The following is a 21,988-nucleotide window of genomic DNA, read 5'->3' as shown; positions in this document are numbered from 1 at the left end:
AAATTAGTCAGCCACACTCCATTTTGTAGTGACAAGATCACAATTACTGAAAGAAGTGCATTACGTTAATTCAAATGGAAAACAGGATTGTATCACCAGCTAACTTAAGTCAAAAAAAAGAACCTACTCTGTGGCAGTTACTATTGAAAACTGAAGGCTTTAACCTCATCAACCTCTTCTCAAACTCCCAACTGCTGGCTTCAAGACCTTCCAACCAGCAGTTTCCTTCTTCCTTATTTATTTTCTTTTCTTCTTCCATACTAGCCACACACTTCTCTTCCAAATCACCTGTGATTCTTTCATCCAATCTTTTGCTCATGCCTTCTCCTTTCTCACTCAAATCTGTCAAACCATGTCTTTCACCCCTTTAAACATTATCTTAAAGTACTATCACCTCCAAAAGGCATCACCCACCCATCTTCCCAATCATGTCAACCCAAACAATAAGGTGAAAAAAATCTTATCCTGTATTTATTCAAGTATTTAATTGTTCATTTTTGTTTTTATCATTTCAGTAATGCATCATGCCTTCATATATTTTATATTTGACACATTTAACACAGACTGTACAAATTCTACAAGCATTTTGCTTTTGTTGTACATTTACAAGTATCTAATATAGTGCTATGTTCCAGTATTCTTATAGGTGCTCAGCATTTTACAACTTAGTAACTCAGACATAGCACTTTAACACAATCATAAATCACTTTACAAATGTTAATTAAGCTTCAAAAATTTTTGTAGTGAAGGCAGGAGGTTGAAATAATGTAACCTCTTGAATGAAGTACAGTAGTTCTTTAACTGAGCATACTGCAAGACTGAAAAGGTTACACTGAAAAGGCGGTTAGTTTTTACTTTATGTAGGCAGATTGACATTTTCAATCTTAGAATGTATTTTGAATTTTCTAACTGAAACTCCTATTTTAAGAAAGTCTTTGCTTTAGATCCTTAATAACGATTAGTTTAAGCCTGATTAGTCTCTCTCCTAAAAAGATTGCATTCTGGCTAGAGTGCAATTTTGCAATGAATTAAGGATTGCTTAATTAGTGGCCATGCCTACACTGGACAAACATAAGGAAAGGTTAAAAGAATTATATTCTTCTATCTGTTCCTCACCACTGCTAATGTAATCTGTTTGACTCTTTAAGAAGGTTATATAGGGAGATTAGGAACTGGAACTTCATTCTTTCAGCTGTATTTATTGAGCACGTACTCAATAAGTGTGTGTACTATACTATACTAAGCTCTTAGGAAAGTACATACAGCAATAAAGAGAGACCATCCCTGCCCACAACGAGTTCACAGTCTAAAGTGGGGTGACACACATCAATACAAGTAAACAGACAACAATATAGATAAATAAAATTACAGATATATACATAAGTGCTGTGGAGAGAAGGGAAGAGCAAAGGGAGCAAGGCAGGGTGACACAGAAAGGAGTGGGAGATAAGGAAAAGTGGAGCTTAGTCTGGGCAGGTCTCTTGGAGGAGATGTGCCTTCAGTAAGGCTTTGAAGAGGGGGAGAGCAATTGTCTGGTGGTTTTGAGGAGGGAGGAAGTTCCAGGCTAGAGGTAGGGCATGGGCCAGGGTTTGGCAGTGAGACAGGACAGATCGAAGCACAGCGGGAAGGCTACCACCAAAGTGAAGTGTGCGGGCTGGATTGTACAAGGAGAGAAAGGAGGTGAGAAAGGAGGGGGAAGGCTTTAAAGCCAAAGGTGAGGTGTTTTTGTTTGGTATGGAGGTGGAGAGGCAACCATTGGAGATTTTTGAGGAGGAGGGTGACATGCCCTGAATGTCTGTGTAAAAAGATAATCCGGGCAGTGGAGTGAAGTATGGATTGGAGTGGGGAGAGGCAGGAGGTTGGGAAGTCAGAAAGGAGGCTGTTGAAGTAATCTAGTCAGGGTAGGATGAGTGACTGTATTAACAAGGTAGCGGTTTGGATGAAGAGGAAAGGGCAGATGTTGGTGATGTTGTAAAGGGGAGACCAACAAGATTTGGTGATGGATTGGCTATGTGGGTTGAATGAGAAAGAGGAGTCAAGGATAATGCCAAGGTTACAGGCTTGTGAGATGGCAAAGATGGTGGTGCCATCTACAGTGATTGGAAAGTCCCAAGTGAGGTCAGGGTTTGTGTGTGAGAAAATAAGGAGCTCTGTTTTGGACATGTTAAGCTTGAGATGATGGGAAGACATCCAAGTACAGATGTTTTGAAGGCAGGAGGAGATGCGAGCCTGGACAGAGGGAGACAGATCGGGAAGGAGATGTAGTTTTGGGTATCATCCACGTAGAGATGGTAGTTGAAGCTGTGAGACCAAATGAGCTCTCCAAGGGAATGAGCTTAGATGGAAAATAGAAGGAGGTCGAGAACTGAACCTTGAAAGATCCCCACAGTTAGGGGGTGGAAGGCAGAGGAGGACTCTGTGAAGGAGACTGAGCATGAATGGCCAGAGAGATAAGAGGAGAAACAGGAGAGGAACAAGTTAGTGAAACCAACAGTGCTTGGCACATAATAAGCACTTAACAAATACCAAATACCCAGTAGAAGTGGGTGATCCAAAGTGTCAAAGGCAACTGAGAGGTCTAGGAGGATTAGGATGTAGTAGGAGCTATTGGATTTGGCAGGAAGGTGATCACTGGTGACCTTTGAGAGGGTGGTTTCAGTGGAGTGAAGAGGACGAAAGCTAGACTGGAGGGGGTACAGGAGAGAGTTGGAGAGGAATTTGAGACAGCTGGTGTAAACTACATGCTCAAGAGTTTTGGAGAGGAAAGTTAGGACAGAAATGGGGCTATAACTTGAGGGACCTCTGGGGTCAAGGGAGGGTTATTTTTTTTTTAGGATGGGGGAGACATGGGCATGTTTGAAGGCAGTGGGGAAGAAGTCATTGAGAGTGAACGGTTGAAGATGGCTATTAAGGAGGGATCAGGTGAGAGTTTTTTATAAGGTGTGAAGAAATGAGTCTGATGCATATGTGGAGGCAGTGGCATTTGAGAGGAGGCAGGAGATCTTCCTTGGAGATACTGCAGGAAAGGATGGGAAAGTTGACGAGGGGGCTGGGAGAACAGGGGATTAAGAAGGGGAGAGGTGATTTTAGGGACCCCAAACCTGGTGGTGTTAATATCCTTAATAAATTAGATGGCAGATCACTGGGGGCAAGGGATGGGTGAGGCAGGGGGACAGGGGGCCTGAGGAGGTAGTTAAATGTCTGGAACAACTGGAGAGGGTGATGGGCATGGGTATCAATTAGGGAAGAGAAATAGTTTTGCTGGGGAGATGAGAGAGCAGAGTTAAAGCAAGAAAGGATAAACTTGAAGTGGACAAGGTTGGTCTGATATTTAGATTTCCACCAGCAGCGTTATGCAGCTTCAGCACAAGAGTGAAGGAGGCAGGCAGTGCAGGTGATCCAGGACTTTGGGTTAGTGGTACGAGAGTGATGAAGGAATAAGGGAGTGAATAAGTTGAGTTCAGTATAGAGGGTGGTGTTGAGAACATCTCTTTGGTCATCAACAATGGGTAGACTGGGCATGGAGGCTAGGTGGGGTATGATGTGCTGACAGAGATGGATGGAGTTGAGAGAGCAGAAGTCTCTGTGGGGACATAGCACAGATTTACAGGGAGTAGGAGGCAAGTGTGCAGGTTGAGGTCAGAGAGAGGGATTTCAGAGTGGGTGAGGGTGGAGATTGTGCAGTGGTTATAGATGATAAGATCAAGTGTGTGTCCAGGTTTTTGGGCAGTGGGGTGGAACAGGAGGTCAGAGGAGTTGAGGAGTGACAGAGGCAGGTGGCAGAGGGGGCATCAGGTACATCTATAATAATAATGATGGTATTTGTTAAGCGCTTACTAGGTGCAAAGCACTATTCTAAGCACGGGGGGGATACAAGGTGATCAGGTTGCCCCATGTGGTGCTCACACTCTTAATCCCCATTTTACAGATGAAGTCACTGAGGCACCAAGAAGTTAAGTGATTTTCCCAAAGTCACACAGCTGACAAACGGCTGAGCCGGGATTAGACAGGGATAGGGAGGGGAGGGATGGGGCAGGGAGAAGAGGCGGGGAGGGGTTGAATGGGACCGAGATGAAGCTACCCATATGGGGCGGTGGAGGGGAGATGAGGGGTGTCGCTGGAACAGAGGGATTCCAAGGGCGGGGCTGGAAGGAGGGATGGAAGCAGTGCGAAGGGAGGAGGGGGAGTTGGGTGGCAGGGTGGGTGGGGAAGTGGGGGAATTGTAGGGTCATGGTGAGGTTGGCGAGGTAAATAAGAATTAGATCAGTTACCACTTAATATAGGATAGCAATAACAACATAATCTGGTGACACCCAGAGGAGATGATTGAATTGTTCTTTGGCCTTATTACTTCAATTCAGGGGATGAAAAACACTATGCTGAAGTTATGGCTAAAGAAGGTTTTTTTCCATAAGATTGCCTTTTAATCATAATAAGAGTTGTACTTACTGTGTGCCAAGCACTGAACTAAACTCTTGGATTCATACAATGTAAGTAAATCAGACACAGTCCCTGTCCTACAAGGGGTGCACAGTAGAAGGATGAGAAAGAACAGGTATATTATGCACCTATTTACAGCTAAGATCACTTAGTCACAAAGAAAGTGACTTGCCTAATGTCACACAGAAAGCAAAGGCCAAAATCTGATTATAATCCAGATCTCTTTAATCCCAGACTGGTGCTCTTTCCACTAAAACACATTTTCTAATATGATGCTCTAAAAGTAAGATCTCCTCTATGTAACTGACCCACTGTATTACTGTTTTCAGGTGCTATCTAGCTAGAAGCAGTGTGGTCTAGTGGAAAGAACATGGGCTTGAGGCTCAAAGGACCTGCTCCGCCATAGAACTGCTGTGTGTCCTTGGGCAAGTCGTTTAACTTCCGTGTCTCAGTTCCCTCATCTGCAAAATGGGGATTCAAAACCTGTTCTCCCTCCTACTTAGACTGTGAGTCCCATGTGGAACTTGATTATCTTGTATCTACCACAGTACGTAATACAGTACTTGACACATAGTAAGCACTTAAATGAAATTATTATTATTATTACAGTCTTGTGGTGACTTCAGTATTCAGTCTGATGAAACAGGTAATTTTTGTTTAGCTTTTATAGCCCCTACTCCTTTTGTAGGGGCCCGTTCCTAAGCAGAATGGCTCAGTAACTTGCCTAGGACTTAGGTTTAGGGTAGAAAAGAAACGTATACTAATCCTATTGAACTTTTTCCAATAAGCCTTTCTGAAATAACGTCTTTCTGCTGCCCTTAACGTAATGAAATTCCCCCTCCCTTCATATCTGAGACAGTTAGCCTTCTCATCTTCAAACCCTGTCAAAATCATAATTCCACAAAAAAGCTTTTTCTAATTTTTCTCCCCATTCTTCTGAATTACCTATACACTTGAGTCCAAACCCTCTAAGCCCTTTGATACTCACTTCAAACTTACCTCCAAAACACTCTTTCCCTACTTGTAATCTATTTTAATGTGTTTTCCTCACTAGACTGTAAACCACATGAGGCAGAGATCACGTGTGACGACTCTACGGTATTGTTCTAAGAGCTTATAAAATAACCTGTACATAGTAAGTGCTCCATAACTATCAATTTACTGATTGAGGACTTACTATCTACTGAGCACTGTACCAGGAGTTTGGGAGAAGACAATACAAGAGATTGTAACAAGGTGGTTACAGTCTAGAAGAGTGTACAGATAATAAAGTAAATTATAAGCTGAAGCTGTGGGGCTGAGGGAAAGGTGAATATCAAGTGTTTCAAGGGTTATGCTAAAATAAGGGAAAACGAGTAGTGAAAAAGAGGACTTCATCAGGGAAGGCTTCTTGGAGATGATGCTATTTTAATAAGGCTATGAAGGTTGAGAGAGTGGTGGTGTGACATGCATGAAGAGGGAGGGAACTCCAGACCAGAGGCGGATTATGGGCAAAGGGTTGGTGGCAGGGCAGATGAGATAAGGTCCTTGTGTGTTTACCAACTCGGATACATTGTTATATTCTAGTCTCCTAGATATTTAGTAAAGTGGCTCAGTGGAAAGAGCAAGGGCTTTAGAGTCATGGCTCATGAGTTCGAATCCCAGCTCTGCCACTTGTCGACTGTGTGACTGTGGGCAAGTCACTTAACTTCTCTGTGCCTCAGTTCCCTCATCTGTAAAATGGGGATGAAGACTGTGAGCCCCACGTGGGACAACCTGATTCCCCTGTGTCTACCCCAGCGCTTAGAACAGTGCTCGGCACATAGTAAGCGCTTAACAAATACCAACATTATTATTATTATTATTATTCATTCATTCATTCAATAGTATTTATTGAGCGCTTACTATGTGCAGAGCACTGTACTAAGCGCTTGAAATGTACAAATTGGCAACAGATAGAGACAGTCCCTGCCCATTGACGGGCTTACAGTCTAATCGGGGGAGACAGACAGACAAAAACAATAGCAATAAATAGAATCAAGGGGATGTACATCTCATTAACAAAATAAATAGGGTAATAAAAATATATACAAATGAGCGGATGAGCACAGTGCTGAGGGGAGGGGAAGGGAGAGGGGGAGGAGCAGAGGGAAAGAGGGTGAAAAGGGGCTTAGCTGAGGGGAGGTGAAGGGGGGCGTAGAGAGGCAGCAGAGGGAAAAGGGGAAGCTCAGTCTGGAAAGGCTTCTTGGAGGAGGTGAGCTCTCAGTAGGGCTTTGAAGATGGGAAGAGAATTAGTTTGGCGGAGGTGAGGAGGGAGGGCATTCCAGGACAGAGGGAGCACGTGGCCCAGGGGTTGATGGCGGGATAGGAGAGAACGGGGGACGGTGAGGAGGTGGGCGGCAGAGGAGCGGAATGTGCGGGGTGGGCAGTAGAAAGAGAGAAGGGAGGAGAGATAGGAGGGGGCAAGGTGATGGAGAGCCTTAAAGCCTAGAGTGAGAAGTTTCTGTTTCGTGCAGAGGTTGATAGGCAACCACTGGAGGTTTTTAAAAAGGGTAGTGATATGCCCAGAGCGTTTCTGCAGAAAGATGAGCCGGGCAGTGCAATGAAGAATAGACTGGAGCAGGAAGAGAGAGAAGGAAGGGAGATCAGAGAGAAGGCTGACACAATAATCCAGCCGGGATATTATGAGAGCTTGTACCAGTAAGATAGCCATTTGGGTGGAGAGGAAAGGGTGGATCTTGGAGATATTATAAAGGTGAGACCGGCAGGTCTTGGTGACGGATTGGATGTGTGGGGTGAATGAGAGAGTCGAGTCAAAGATGACACCGAGGTTGCGGGCTTGAGAGACGGGAAGGATGGTCGTACCATCCACAGTGATAGGCAAGTCAGGAAGAGGACAGGGCTTGGGAGGGAAGATAAGGAGTTCAGTTTTGGACATGTTGAGTTTTAGGCGGCGGGCAGACGTCCAGGTAGAGACGTCCTGGAGGCAGGAGGAGATACGAGCCTGAAGGGATGGGGAGAGAACAGGGGCAGAGACGTAGACTTGTATGTCATCTGCATAGAGATGATAGTTGAAGCCGTGAGAGCGAATGAGTTCACCAAGGGAGAACTGCACAAAGTTCTGCACAAAGTACTCAATAAATATGATTGATTGATTGGACAGCAAACAGGCCTACCAACTATGCTCTATTATACCCTCCCAGGCATTTAGTTCAGTGCTCTGCACACATTAAGTACTTAATGAATAAGACTCATTGATTGATCAAGGTATAGTGAGTAAATTTGTGTTAGAGGAGCAAAGTGGGCAGACTGGATTGCTGGAGGAAATCAGTGACCCAAGGTAGGAGGGGGCAAACTGACCAAGTGTTTTAAAGCCGATGGTAAGGAGTTTCTGTTTGATGTAGAGGTGGATGAGTAACTACTGGAGGTTCTTAAGAAATGGGGAGACATGCACTGAACATTGTTTTAGAAAAATAATCTGGACAGCAGACTGAAGTATGCACTGGAGTACAGAGAGACAGCAGGCAGGGAGGTCAATGAAGAGGTTTATGCAGTAGTCAAGGCAGGATAGAGTAAGTGCTTGGATCAGCCTTATAGCAGTTTGGATGGAGATTGAATAACAGATTTTAGCGATGCTGGTGGCAGATTGAATATATAGGGTGAATGAGAGCGATGAGTTGAGGATAATGCCATGGTTATGGACTTAGGAAGCATAGAGGATAGTAGTGTTGTCCACAGAGGGGAAAGACATGTGTAGGACAGGTTTTGTATGGGAAGATGAGTTCTGTTTTTAACATAAATACCAGCGATGTATTGATATCCTCCAGAATCAATTCATCTATATATTTATTACATGTATCCCATTCTAGACTGTAAGCTCCTTGTAATCAGAGGACATGTCTAACACCTCTGTTGTACTGTTCTCTCCCAAATGCTTAGTTAGTACAGTGCTCTGAACACAGAAATCACTCAAAAAATAAAACTGATTGATTAGTTGAGTGACAACTGTGTACACTAAATGCTTGGGAACACACAATAGAATTAGCAAACAGAAACACTGCCTTCAAGAGCTTAAAATCTAGCAAGGAGGCAGACACTAAAACAAATTAAAGGCAGGAAGAAGTAATAGTGTGTGTGTGTGTGATTATATATATAAGTGCTGGGGTGAGATATGTGTACACAAATGCTTAAGTTGGAAATTCTGATGTAGCAGTTGGGGAAGTTGAGTGTGGAGAGATGGGAAATTAATTAAAGAAGGCCATTACTGGAGGTGTGCTTTAAGAAGAGCCTTGAAAATGGGGAAAGCAGAAATCTGCTGGAGTTGAAGGGAGAAGTTTACTGATGGGTGTAGAGAATGAAGCACAATGAGTATGCTGGCTTGATAGACACAGTGCAAAATGTGGTTTGGTGGTAGAAAAGTGAAGATAAAGAGGGTGTGAGGGAGCTGGGTTGGTGAATAGATTTGGTGGAGCTCATGCTTGATAGTTTAAATTTTCCCAGTGAACGACTTCACAATGTCATCACAGACCAGATATTGAGAAGGTGGGATCACTGAGGGCTTAAGGACTTAAATATTTGGTATAATTGGTGCAGTCAGATGAAAATGTGAGTCAGTGGGGGAGGAGAGGTAGTATATATGAGCAGAAGAGAAGGCAGAGTTACAGTAAGTAAAGACAACGCTAAAGTGGCCAAAATTGGCATGAGATCTGGATTTCTTCCAAGAGTGCTCCATGGAAGTAGTGCAAAATGGGAAGAAGTGCATTATTGAGGTAATCCCTGGCTGGTGGTGAGAAACTGACCAGGGGACAAGGCTTCCAAGATGCTGAGTTCAGTGGAGAGGACAGAGCTGAAGGTCTAGAGAGGACCATTTTGCAGAAAAGAGAAAGTCGAAAAGAAGTCACGTTAGCAGGGGATTAGAAAGCAGTAATTCAGAGTTGGTGAGACTGAGATGGCATAATGATCAGTGATGATACGATCCAGTGTGTGTCCAAACTGTGGGCAGGGAATGTGTCTATTATATTGTTATACTGTACTTTCACAAAAGCTAAGTACACTGCTCTGTAGACAGTAGACGTTCAATAAATACAACTGACTGACTGGTGAATGGATGAGGCTGGATGGAGCAAGATGGGTCCGTACAGTGGAGATGGGGAGTTAGAGGAACTGGGCATTGAGGGTCATCAGAAATGTTCACATGAACTTTGAAGTCCCTGAAAATCAGAGTAGGGGAGGAGAAGAGAAAACCGGAGGTGGGACTAGAGGGACAATATATCTAGCAACTAACAATTTTAGAGGGAAAAAGAGAAAGAGGTTGTGGATTTAACAGGAAGAGAAGGTGATACAAGCAGATGGGTTGGTGCAAAAGTGGCATTGTAGGGAGGAACAGTGAGGAGTGGGAGAGGTGAGGCTTGCTCTGCAAAGAATAGCAGGTGAGACAGTGTCATTTCTTGAAAACCAAGTCTTGGTGACAGCAAGGGGGAAAATAATCTGCCTGAAGATGGAATTTGCTCTTGGTAGAACAGGGGTTCCACTGGCTTCATTCAGACAGGTCTGTAGGGAAAGGTTGGTCGAGGTGGCATTGTGAGGTTGGATAGAAGTGAGATGAAGTGGTGTATTCCAGGGGATTGGGGCATCAGTGATAGAGAATAACAGTATTGTGAAGATGAGGAAAAGTTGGGAAGATCATGGTGAAGTCCTATGTCCTCAAGAACTGCACATTCCAGTTCCTTATTCTGAGAGGTCTCAACATACAACTGGATTGTGAGTGCCTGCAGGTTCAGGTCCCTAGTACAACTTCCTAAAACTCCATAGGTTTTGAGGTTTGCTCCTGGTGGTAGTATGTGTGGGGAGAGATCTCACTACGAGATTTCAAGAACAGGAGCTGTGCTCTATAAATTGTTCTCTGTCCTCTTACTTTATGTAGTCCCAATAACATGTATGCATATACCTTTACACGCTATTACTTTCCCCTATCTATAATCCTCTTTAGTGTCTGTCTCTCCTGCTAGATTGTAACTCTATGAGGGCACGGATTACATCTACCGACTCTATTGTAACAATAATAATAATAATGGTGGCATTTGTTAAGTGCTCACTCTGTGCCAAGCACTGATCTAAGCGCTAGGGTAGATACAGGGTAATTAGGTTGTCCCATGTGAAGGTCACATTTTAATCCCCATTTTACAGATGAGAGAACTGAGGCACAGAGAAATGAAGTGACTTGCCCGAAGTCACACAGCTGACGGGATTAGAACTCATAACCTCTGACTCCCAAACCCATGCTCTTTCAACTAAGCCACACTGTTTCTCTAAGCACTCTTCATACTCTTCCAGGGCTTATTACACTGCTCTGTTATTGTTTTGTAACAAGGGGGAAAGGTACAACTCAGCCCACACACTTCACTCCTTAGTGCCATTTTGCTCACTGAGGCTCCATCTATCTTGCCACCAACCCTTTTCTCATGTCCTCCTTCTGATCTAGAAGTCCCTACCTCTCTATATATGACAGACTACCGCTCTCCCCACCTTCAAAGCCTTATTAAGGTCACGTCTCCACCAAGAGGGCTTTCCCAATTAAGCCTTCTTTTCCCCACTCCCTCTTCCTTCTGTGTCACCTATGCATTTTGAACTGTACCCTTTGGGAATTTGTATTCACTCCATCCTCATCCCCATACCACACACATATCTGTAACATCTATGTATATTAAAATCACTGTCCCTCCTACCCATAACTTGTGGGGGTCAAGGACATGTCTACCAACTCTATAGTATTCTCCCAAGTGCTCTGGACTCAGTAAGAGCTCAATACTATTGGTTGATTGATTGATTCCAATCAGTCATGTAGAATTCCAAATTCCTAAGGTCATCACAGAGGAGAACTAATTGTGAGAGGTTTCATACGGCTATGTACATTTCAAATGAAATGATTCCCTTTCAAATGAAAGTGTGAGGTCAACAATCTGACAGAATTAGCACCAAGCAGAAGAGTTGCCTTTTCAATTCACAGGTTACAGGTCTTCACCCCACTCATCCCCAACCATTAGGTCTGATTGATATAATAAGCTGGTCTTCATCCAACTCCTTTCAAGAAATGTTAAATCTGGAGAAATGAGCAAGGAAGCTACACCTGGACAATAAATAGTAATGGCTGATTGGAAGCCCATTTTATCAAACATTTTGACCATAAGAATAAAAATGCTATACTGGATTGAGCCAATGTTCCATCCTACACAGTTCTCTGCCTTTGAAGGAGGCAAAAAAGATGCTTGGTGAAACAGTATGATTGGTCATTCTCCTTGTCATCTGTCTTAATGGTTTACTATTTGCAAGTAAATCAGAATAGCAAGGAAGACTGCAAAAATGCCTAAATGAATGACAGTAATTAAGAAACAATTCAATAAAACTGTAAACATCTAAATTGGAAGACTCTGAGGAACAGAAAAATGCCAGTAAATCCAGATTCCAATCACCCCATCTGAATTCTCCATATCTGATGGTGACTTCTCCCTCTAAATACCACCTTGTGTTCTTGGAGTCCTTCCCAGCTTTCTAAATTTTTATTAAAACCCTCACTATTTTGTTGCAACCTGAATATCATTAATTATTGTGTTTTTTGCATTTATATACACATGTTATATGCTTATTTGACACTTGATATTTTTCCTTTTCTTCCTAGAGAACATGAAAAAATACTTCTCTTGTAATTCCCATCAATGCAGTAAGGCAGAGGGTGAGGATAAGAAAAAGAAGAGAAGAAAGGAGTACAAAAAGGCATTCCTTGATTCTTCACTAAATTACTGGAGTTAGGAAAGCCCCCACAAACCACTTGATTCCTACTCTGTTTTGGGATCTGGGACTAAAGAGATGAGAAATGTATGACCTCTTCTGAGCTTACAGAGATAAAAACTATTAATACTGCAAGTGGACAGTCTGGGTACCACCATTTTAGTGCACAGGAGGTCTCTAAAACACATAATCCAGGAGACAATATGAAATCCCAGTTTGGGCCACATGTCCATCATCAAGAAAAGCAGGGGGATTACAGTAACACAAGGAATTGGGATAAGCATTTTAATAACTATTATTTATACAGCAATCATTTTAGGGAAAGATTCAACAAAAACTGTGCCTTAGAATTTCTCTCATTTGGCTTCACCATCCACATTACAATTCTGTAAAAATTTAGAAGCTTAATAAATGACTGAGCTAAAAGTCAAAATTTATAAAATATGCAAATTTGTTATTCAAGTATTAATTAAGCACGATTAATTTTAGGGAGAAAATATTGAAATCTTGCCAAGAGGAGAAAAAATATTCACCAGTAACCTAAAGCAAAGACTTTCTAGAGACTTTTGTTAGGTAGAAGATCAAATTCTAAAAATATTCTTAAGACAGTTAAAGTTACACTGTTGTGAGCCAAATGAAAGATCAAAACCTCAACTATTTTGATTAAGTCTTACAAAAAAGAATATTGTGCTTCCGAGGGTCATGTTGGGTGTGAGAGGTGTTTATTAGTGATAACCAGGAATTTAAAGCCAGACAAGTCAACAGAAATGTAGGAACAACAGTAATAAGAAAGAAAGATAAGAACTGTTACAGAACAAAAAAAGGGTCTAAGGAATAGAAAGATAGAAAAAAGCACTGTGGCCTATTGGAGAGAGCACAGGCCTGGGAGTCAGAAGTACCTAGGTTCTAATCCCGCGTTCACCATTTGTCTGCTATGTGACCTTGGATAAGTCATTTAACTTCTCTGTACCTCAATTACATGATCATAAAATGGGGATTAAGATTGTGAACCCCATGTGGGACATGGACAGTGTCTTACCTGATTAGCTTGTATCTGCCCCAGCATTTAGAACAGTGGCTGGCACACAGTAAGTGCTTAAAGAAAACCAAAAATAAATAAATATAGAAGTAGAGGAAATAACATTGGTAAGGAAAATGAGAAGGGTCTGGAGGAGAATGGGGAAAATTCTGAATAATGATGGGTGAAAGAAAGTTATAGCTACAGAGCTTGAACAATTCATTCATTTTTCATGGACCTAAGGTATTAGCAACATGTTAATCAATCAGTAGTCTTTATTTAGGGTTTATCTGTTTAAGAATTGTAATAAATACTTGGGAGAGTACAACAGATTTGGTAGACAGGGAAGCCGTGTGACCTATTGAAATCAGCATGGGATTGGGTGTCAGATGACCTATGTTCTAATACTGGTTCCCGCATGTACCAGTTGGGTGACCTTGGCCAAGTCACTTAACTTTTCTGTGCCTTAGTTCCCTCATCTGCAAAACAGAGAATTCAATACCTTTTTTCCCCTCCTACTTAGACTGTGAGCCCCATGTGGAACCTGATTATCTTGTATCTACAACAGTACTTAGTACAGTACTCCGTACAAAATAAGTGCTTCGCAAATATCACCATAATTATTATTAACAAACCACAGTCAGTTTACAATATAGTGGGGGAAGCAGACACTAAAATAAATTACAGATAAAGGTAAGCAACAGAGAATATATGGAAAGGTATAAGTGCACTTTGAGTGGAGTGGAGTGAGTGAGTGAGTGGAGTGAGTGACCAGGTGTTTAGTGATGAGGAAGTGCTCAAATTGCAAGTAGGAGGCCTTAATGAAGTGGGAAAGAAAGTTTAATCACGAAGGCTTCTTGTAGGCAATATCATTTTAGAAAATCCTTGAAGGTGGAGAGAGAAGTGGTCTGTCTGGTGGATGTGAAAGAATAGGGGGACTCTAAGGACAGGAAGTAAATGATTTTGAGAGAAACCCAGAATGCAAATAATAGGAAAAGAAACTGAATTTTTAGGAGGGGGGGGAGAGAGAGAGAGAGAAAGTGAGAGAGAGAGAGAGAAAGTGAGAGAGAGTTGATGGAGTGGTTAGGAATTTCTCCTTGGTGCAGAGATGGAGGTCCTTTTTAGGACTGGGAAGATGTGGGTAAACAAAACTATAGAAAAATGATTTGGTCAGAGTGAAGTATGAACTGATGAAGTGAAGCTAGCAGATCAACAAGAAGACTACTGTGTATTCAAGCTGGAAAGTGCCTGGGTTAGTTGTTCAGTAGAAGAGGGTGTGGCAGATTTTGGAAATGTGGAAGATGAGGCAACAGGATTTTGTGACAGACTAAATATGAGTATTGAAAGAGAGGGAGTCAAGGATATAATGCCAAAATTGCAAGCTTCAGAAATGGAAAGGACAGTGATGTTGTCAAAGGCAATGGGAGAGTTAGCTGAAGGAAAAGACTTAGAAGGGAAGATGAGGATATGTTAAGCATGAGATGCTGGCAGGATATCCAAATTGAGAAGACCTGGAGGTAGACATCTGTGAGAGACTACAGAAAAAGAGAGGTCAGGGCTAGTGAGCTACATTTTGTAGTCGTCCATACAGAAATGGTACTTGAAGACATCAGAGTTGGATGAGTTCTCCAAGGGTGTGAAAATAGACAGGGACTCAGCCTTGAGTCTTAAAGAACCAACCCCCCGGACAGGAGGTGGGAAACAAAGCAAGAGTCAGTAAAAGGGACTAAAAAAGATCAGTAGAGAGGCAGAGGAGAGCAGTGTAGGAGAAGACAAGGTTAGATAATGATTCCAGGAGAAGAGAATGGTCCCCAGTATCTAAGGTAGGCAAAAGGTCAGGGAAGATTTGGACAGAGTAAAGTGTATAAGTAACACTTGCTATAGAGGTCACTTTTCTAGTTTTAATAAAAGATCTTTCACTGGTTTTCTGATTTTTCTCATATATTGGCACAATGAAACAAATCATTTATACATTTTTCCTTCAGATTCAATTTTCCTTCAATAACATATTTACTTGGTATGCTATCTCCACCCTACATTCCACATATATTTTCCATCAGCAACCAAGTCTAAGGAACCCCAAAACACATTTTCTTCTACTCTATTCATTAAATTTGACACAACACTTGTAGGTAGGCCTCTATAATAACCTTTAAAGTAGTGGTATTTCCTGAGTGCCTTGTGAATGCGATGCATGGTACTGGGAAGCAGTACAGCCTAGATGAAAGAGTATGGTTCTAATTCCAGCTCTGCCACTTGCTGGCTGTGTGACCTTGGGCAAGTCACTTCACTTTTCTGTGCCTGTTTTCTTAACTATAAAATGGGGATTCAATACCTGTTCTCCTTCCTACTCTCATGAATTCATTCATTCAATTGTATTTATTGAGCACTTACTGTGTGCAAAGCACTGTACTAAGTGCTTGGGAGAGTACAGTATAACAATAAATAGATACATTCCCTGCCTACAGTGAGTTTACAGGCTAGAGGGGGGAGAGAGACATTAATATAAATATAAATTAATAAATTACAGGTATGTATATCATAACTGCTGTGATGTACATAAGTGCTGTGGCCCGATCTGGGTCTGATCCGATTAATTTGTATCTACCCCAGTGCTTAGAACAGTGCTTGACACATTGCAATATATCTTATTATGATTATTATTAAGTACTACAAAGTAGAACAGAAACACAAGACACATTTCTTGCCTGTAAGGAAATGTTTTTAAATGAATAAATGTGACATATATTTCAGCCTTAGCTGGGATAAAGTGCTCAGCTATCTGTCCAGTCACCAGTAATTGTTTGTCAAGATCACCAAAAATGATGGCTATTATTATTTCTTCAATTGAAAACTCCTTGAGGGCAGGCAGGAATCAGGTATGTACTCACGAGTTTAGTACAGCACTTTGTACACAGAAGCTCAATAAATACTATTGATTTTCTGACTGATTCTTTGCAGCATAATTTGAGAGGCAGTTTTTTAGTTTTCTAGCTCAAAATTACATACTTTCCTTTTCCACCCTCATAGTGTATTTTTTGCTTGTCCATCTCTTTATAGCTACAGTTCAATTTATGTTTGGAGAAGAATTAACGTGAACTGTTTGCATGAGTTGCTTTGTGATGAATAGGCTCCTCAACCAGATGTGATGACGAATGCAAACCTTTGACTAACTCTATGCAATTTTACAAATATAAGCTTTAAAACCAGAATCTGCTTGCTAGTTATTTTTTTTCATTGTTTACTGGAAAATATATCCCGTCTTGATTCAGTCTGTGCACATATGTTCAAATTCTACCAATTTAATCTTTTACAAAAATCCAATCATTTCACGTGGCCCAACCCATAACCTACTTCAGTCCCTGGGATCGTTTTCCATATAAACATCTGCAGATGTTGTTCTTAGTTACCTGTGCAAGAACTAAAAAACTTTGATCAGTGTTCAAATAGCTTTTTAAAAATAAAACAAGGTTGAAATCTGCACCTTTATAAAGATCAATGTCCAAATATAAGCACATAGTTACCATGGTAAAAGGTCATAAAAATGTAATCATTCTGGAATTTATTACTTTCAAAAAAAGGCCTTATGGGAGGTCAAGTCTCAAATACTTATGGAATAATTACACTACAGCATGTTAAATGCTCTACGCAGCAAAAATTATACTGCAATCTCAACATGATCAGAAAAATGAACTAGAGCATGTATTTGCTGATGAATATGCTTCAGATCAGACTGTACTGTAGGGAAAAATACAGTTCCAAATTAATCAGTAATTAATAAAATGGTTCATTATTAATTTCTACTTAATTATAAATATAGCCTCTCATTAAGATTAATTAATCAATTTTTAAACATTCTTAAACACCATGAGACCCATTTTATTACATATTTTTGCCACTACCAGCTTCACAAATCCACAATCAAATTAACATAATCTTACCTTTTCATATGTCTAAAAATATTCAAGTGGCCAACTAATCCCCATAGTGCTCTCTGAATTCTGTTTGGCTGGACTAATAAGGAAATGCAAAGTTTCTTTAAAGTAGAAGTTATCAAAATAAGTAGAGTCCCCTCTAGAGACATTCTTTAGAAAAAGGATCATGCTCAATTTTCATAAGGTCTGCTTATAAAACAATGCTAGGGTATTAATCAATATTTTATGGAAGTTGTAAACATTTGTTCTTCTTTGTATATAAATGAAATTACTGTGCTGAATATCAGGCTAAATCAATGCTTGGCCTTCCTAATATTAACATTTAAGCCGATGTCCACAACATACATTGAACAATGCAGCCAAAATCTCTTGCAATTATTCCTCCTCATCGCTAAATAAGTCCTGTATTCCTCTGATTTCAGCTGAACTTTCTTATCTTGGAAGAAGGGAAAACAAGGTATTTATGGTATTTCTGACAAAGGATGGGACACAGCCCTTCACAAGTGGAGAACCATATGTCTCCACTGTGCCATGGACAGGAACATGAGGAAGTATCTGTTGCAGGTATCTCCCCACTGGCACTTGGGATCGTTCAGGGGACAGTTGGCTGGACTATTCTGGTGGTGATTCAGCACTGGGCACGGAAGTCATTCCTGTGATTCCACACATCATCCTGACACTGCACACTCAGAGTCACAATTAAGAAACTGCACAGCAGAATAGGAGCACTAACCAAGTATTCCAGCTAGAACAGGTGCTCTCCCCTCTGAAGGTCTTGAGGATGCAATGCTGGATTCCTGCAGTGTTAGGGTCAACAATACTAAAAAAAGTCTTGATTTCAAAACTATTTAATTAGGATATTCTATAAATATGCTGACATAAAGACAACATATGACACACGTCTAGAAATGCTCATTGGAGATAAGGTAAAACTGATTATTTAGGAAAAGTGCTTATTTGGAAGACATACTCCCTAAGAAGATAAATGAGTATGATTACTACTGTTTAGCTTCATAATGTTATTTAGAGAGGCATGGAGCAGTGGGTACTGTTCAGGAACATCTGCAAGATTTGCTATTTCCTTCGATATACCACCAATGGCTTTACAATTGCTAGCCACTGCAACTGCAATACTTATAAGTCTTTAATCATGCCTTACACTTGTAGGAACTGGAGATTTGACTCACCTTGTTCGAGTGGTTGGCTTTTAGTTGAAGCAGTTTTCATCTTGAGCGCCTCCCTAACAGACATGTCACAGCAGGAGCCTTTGTTAGTGTCTTGGTCACTGTCAGCCTGATCGCTGTCCCCATGTCCGCTGTCCCTCAAACTAGCCCTTTCTGGGTCCTTGAATGTGGAGCTACTGAAATACATATGAGACAAAAAAGAAAAGAGAGTGGTTTCTTTATTGCCTTCAATCTGAACTGTAATACTAGCAAAGCAATTTTGACACGAATGCAAATGGGGAAGCTGAGAAAGTTATTTAATAGGCCTTACCTTTGAACAAACTGCTGCCTGCTGCCCATGTAATTGGGCTCTGCGGGAAAATTGTCTGTCTGTGAAAGAGAAGGAAAAAAATACGTATAGTTGTACATTGGACAAATCTCCTGCAGAGCAACAAGATTTCCTAGTGGAGAAATGATTAATAATTCAAAAATTCCCTTAATCTTCAGATTTGTACATTTTAATTAAATCGGAAAATCCTGGCATGTAATTATGTACTCAGAACAATTAAATGATTCCAGTCCACAAATTACCTGCTAAAGTAAACAATGAGGCTGTCATAACTGGCATTCTCTGTTAGTAACTGATGGATGACACTGCTTATGTTGTTTCATTAGTTAGATATTAAGATTGGATATTTGTGGAGGAGGGGAAAAAGTGACCTAATTTGGCATATTAAAAAAGTGAATTATTTAATAATACTCATTTCTAATCATAAATACATCATCTGCCAGGATCCTGACATCCTCATTGCTGAAATACTATTTAAGGACATAAACCAAGTTGTGCTTGAATGAAAGAAAACAGTTTAGAGTGATCTTTCCTCAGACTTTCCTTCTAATTCTGCCATTATTCAAGGCAAGATCTACACATATGGTTCAATATGAGTGTTATACTTGATTTTCATCCTCATTAGTAGACACATCTCAAGTTCAGAAATTGCATCCAAACAATAAAATACAAAATTCTGGAAGGCAAACACTTCTAAAATATATGGGGAGTTCGAATGTTTAAAAGGGGGAATGCACGTCATGTCTTAAGTATTTGTGACCTTGCAAGTGAACAAATTATAGAACCAGTACTTTTTATGGCATACAGACTGATTTGGAAAGTTGCCAAAAAAGACTGAACTCTCCTTGTATCTTCAATTAGGAGCTTTTGGGGAGAAAGAGACTAGATCTTTCACAGAGACTACTGTACATTCATACATGCCATTTCTCCCTGCAGCTGACCTAGTGACAAAGGTTCTCTTGTTTGCTAATTCTCTTCAAATCAATCCATTGCACTTTGGAGAAACTACAGGTTTTACAAGATTATCCAACAAAGTGTATAAGTAACACAGAGACACTTAATGAAGGAAAAGATCTGCACAGTATTTCATAAATAACTAATTTTAAAATATTAGGCCTTTTTACCCCCTTCCCCTATTTCATTGTCCATGGGAGATGTGAAAAATAGAATGGAAGGAAATGAGGACTGTTCATTATGATTATTATGATTATTTTCATCATTTGGACCCCTTTGCACTAACAATTGTTTCTTCTGACATTTTTCATTTGCATATTACACTGATTTCAAATTTCAGAGACTTTAACTGCAAAGTGGAAAAATACAAGCTTCTCAGGGTTTGCTTAAATTCCCAGTAAGAGGAAGTTTAGTACCCAATACCAAGTAAAACTTTTTGTGAGTCATGGTCTCCTGAATTTTGAAACGTACAATCCAACAAACAAAAGAATCTGCTATACTGAATTGTTCCCATAAATGCTATTTTGTCTACTCTGTCCAAGTCATTGTTAGAAAAATGAGGCTATAAGTTGAACCCTAACAGTAAGAACATGTTGATGAGTAATTTGAAATCAGGTTTTAATAAATGATCTCATACATTCTATGTTTGCAACTAAGTTGAAAGGAAGGGGTTGGACAAGAACTATCAGAATTATCACATGCAGTTGAAGGGTTCCACGGAACATGAACTGGGTAGGCTCTCGAGAGATATTAGTTTGGTAGGTATCTGTGGTGAAGGTTGAAAAATATTCCAACTATGGCCAATGAGAAGTTCCAGGGCAATAATGTCCTAGAAACTCTAAATGAACAGGGGACTAAAACTGAAAGACCAAAGGATAGAGTTTTTTACTCAAACATTTTTTTAAAGAAAAAATTATTAGGTAGCTTCAAAATAATACAAGCATCATCTTTACTGTCCCCTCTAGCCTTCCCTGTACTGCTTTTTAACTTATATAGAATAATGATCTCAATCTGCAACTACTATAAGAACCATGTCTAGTTTACGGTATTTGGTCAAATAACTTGAGCTTACACAGATAATACTTTACAGAGTGTTGGATACCATCAACATGAAAGGATGGAGGTGGGAAGGCAGTAACAGAAATTCCATAACATCTGCACCCATTAAATAATGCTTTTATTTATTTCTATGTATATGTCTATAAACGTACAGTTTTCCAACTCCTAGTGCAGTGCACTACACCCAGTACTTGAGACTATTAACTCTAATACTGATACCTGCACAATACCATTTCCTAACCATTTCAAAGAAGAGAGTGCAGCAATGTCTGCTGGGGCTATGTCATCTGGGGTGGTTTTCAAATAAAGAATCAGATAGGATTTCATGCAGGATAAACAGGCTCAGGAGAAATCTTAAATAATAGCTGGCAAATGTGCATGGCAAAGATCAGAGTTGCTGGTGGCTGACAGGCCTAGAAAAGAGCTACGGCACAAAGCCGCAGTCAGTCAGATTGGAAATGGGTTCTGCTAATGGAAATCTTGCATGTGCCTCCCAATGTGCTGCAGTCCTGATGGCCCACTTGTTTGATGCCTTCTAGTCATCATCAGGGGCATAGCAGGAAGGGAAGAAAGTGAAGAGAGTGTTCAGGCTACACTACCCACTGCTATCAATTAATCAATCAATCATATTTATTGAATGATTACTGCATTCAGAGCACTGCACTAAACGCTTGGGAGAGTACAATCTAATAACAGACACATTCCCTGCCCACAATCCATTCCCTGTGTCGATTTCCAGTCCTCAAAAATAAGAGGACGAGCCTCGTCTATCATTTTCCACAGAGGATTCCTTCAACATGCTCAAAATTCTGACTTTATAAGAATTGTAAATGGATAAGGCTATAAGACTTCTTAAATTGCTACACAGTAATTCAAATTTAATGTTAACGATTTTAGATTGCCATACTCTCCTTCCCAAAATCTAATTTTATAAGGTATACAATCTCAAGAAGAAACGGTTAACTTTTAAATCATTATTTTAAACATACATAAACTCTATGGCTACACTACTAGAACAATTACAGATGGAGATGGGGCGTTCTAGGGGAAGTGTGTCCATGATTTCACTATGGATCGCCAATGACTCGATAGCATAAGACAAGATTTACACCCTAATTCTTAGAACCAATATTATAATTCTTATCTCATATTAAAAGTAAAATGTGTTGATACACTACCAAATTTGAGTAATAAATACAAAAAAAGAGAAAAATGAGTTATGTTCTGTGATCACAGAAACAAAAAATGCTTATACGAATCACTGGATCTTGGTGTTCCATGATAGTTTTTCCTAGAAATTTGTTTT

The 21,988-nt window shown here is 40.4% G+C and overlaps 1 protein-coding gene across 1 annotated transcript in view; it reads right to left on the bottom strand.

Annotated features, from left to right (window-relative positions):
- The window catches only part of PCDH17 (protocadherin 17), a 139,775-nt gene that overhangs the window by 78,431 nt on the left and 39,356 nt on the right, over window positions 1-21,988 (bottom strand). Inside the window, exons 3-4 of the mRNA XM_029056423.2 lie at window positions 18,652-18,710; window positions 18,345-18,517 (exon numbers count right to left, since the gene is read on the bottom strand). Of these exons, the coding sequence (XP_028912256.1) occupies window positions 18,345-18,517; window positions 18,652-18,710 (232 nt within the window). The remainder of the gene's footprint in view (window positions 1-18,344; window positions 18,518-18,651; window positions 18,711-21,988) is intronic.

The sequence above is a fragment of the Ornithorhynchus anatinus genome, chromosome 2, assembly GCF_004115215.2.
Source record: "Ornithorhynchus anatinus isolate Pmale09 chromosome 2, mOrnAna1.pri.v4, whole genome shotgun sequence".
NCBI classification, from domain to species: domain Eukaryota; kingdom Metazoa; phylum Chordata; class Mammalia; order Monotremata; family Ornithorhynchidae; genus Ornithorhynchus; species Ornithorhynchus anatinus.
Note: the sequence above shows the minus strand (reverse complement) of the source record. Positions and strands in the feature narration are given on the sequence as shown.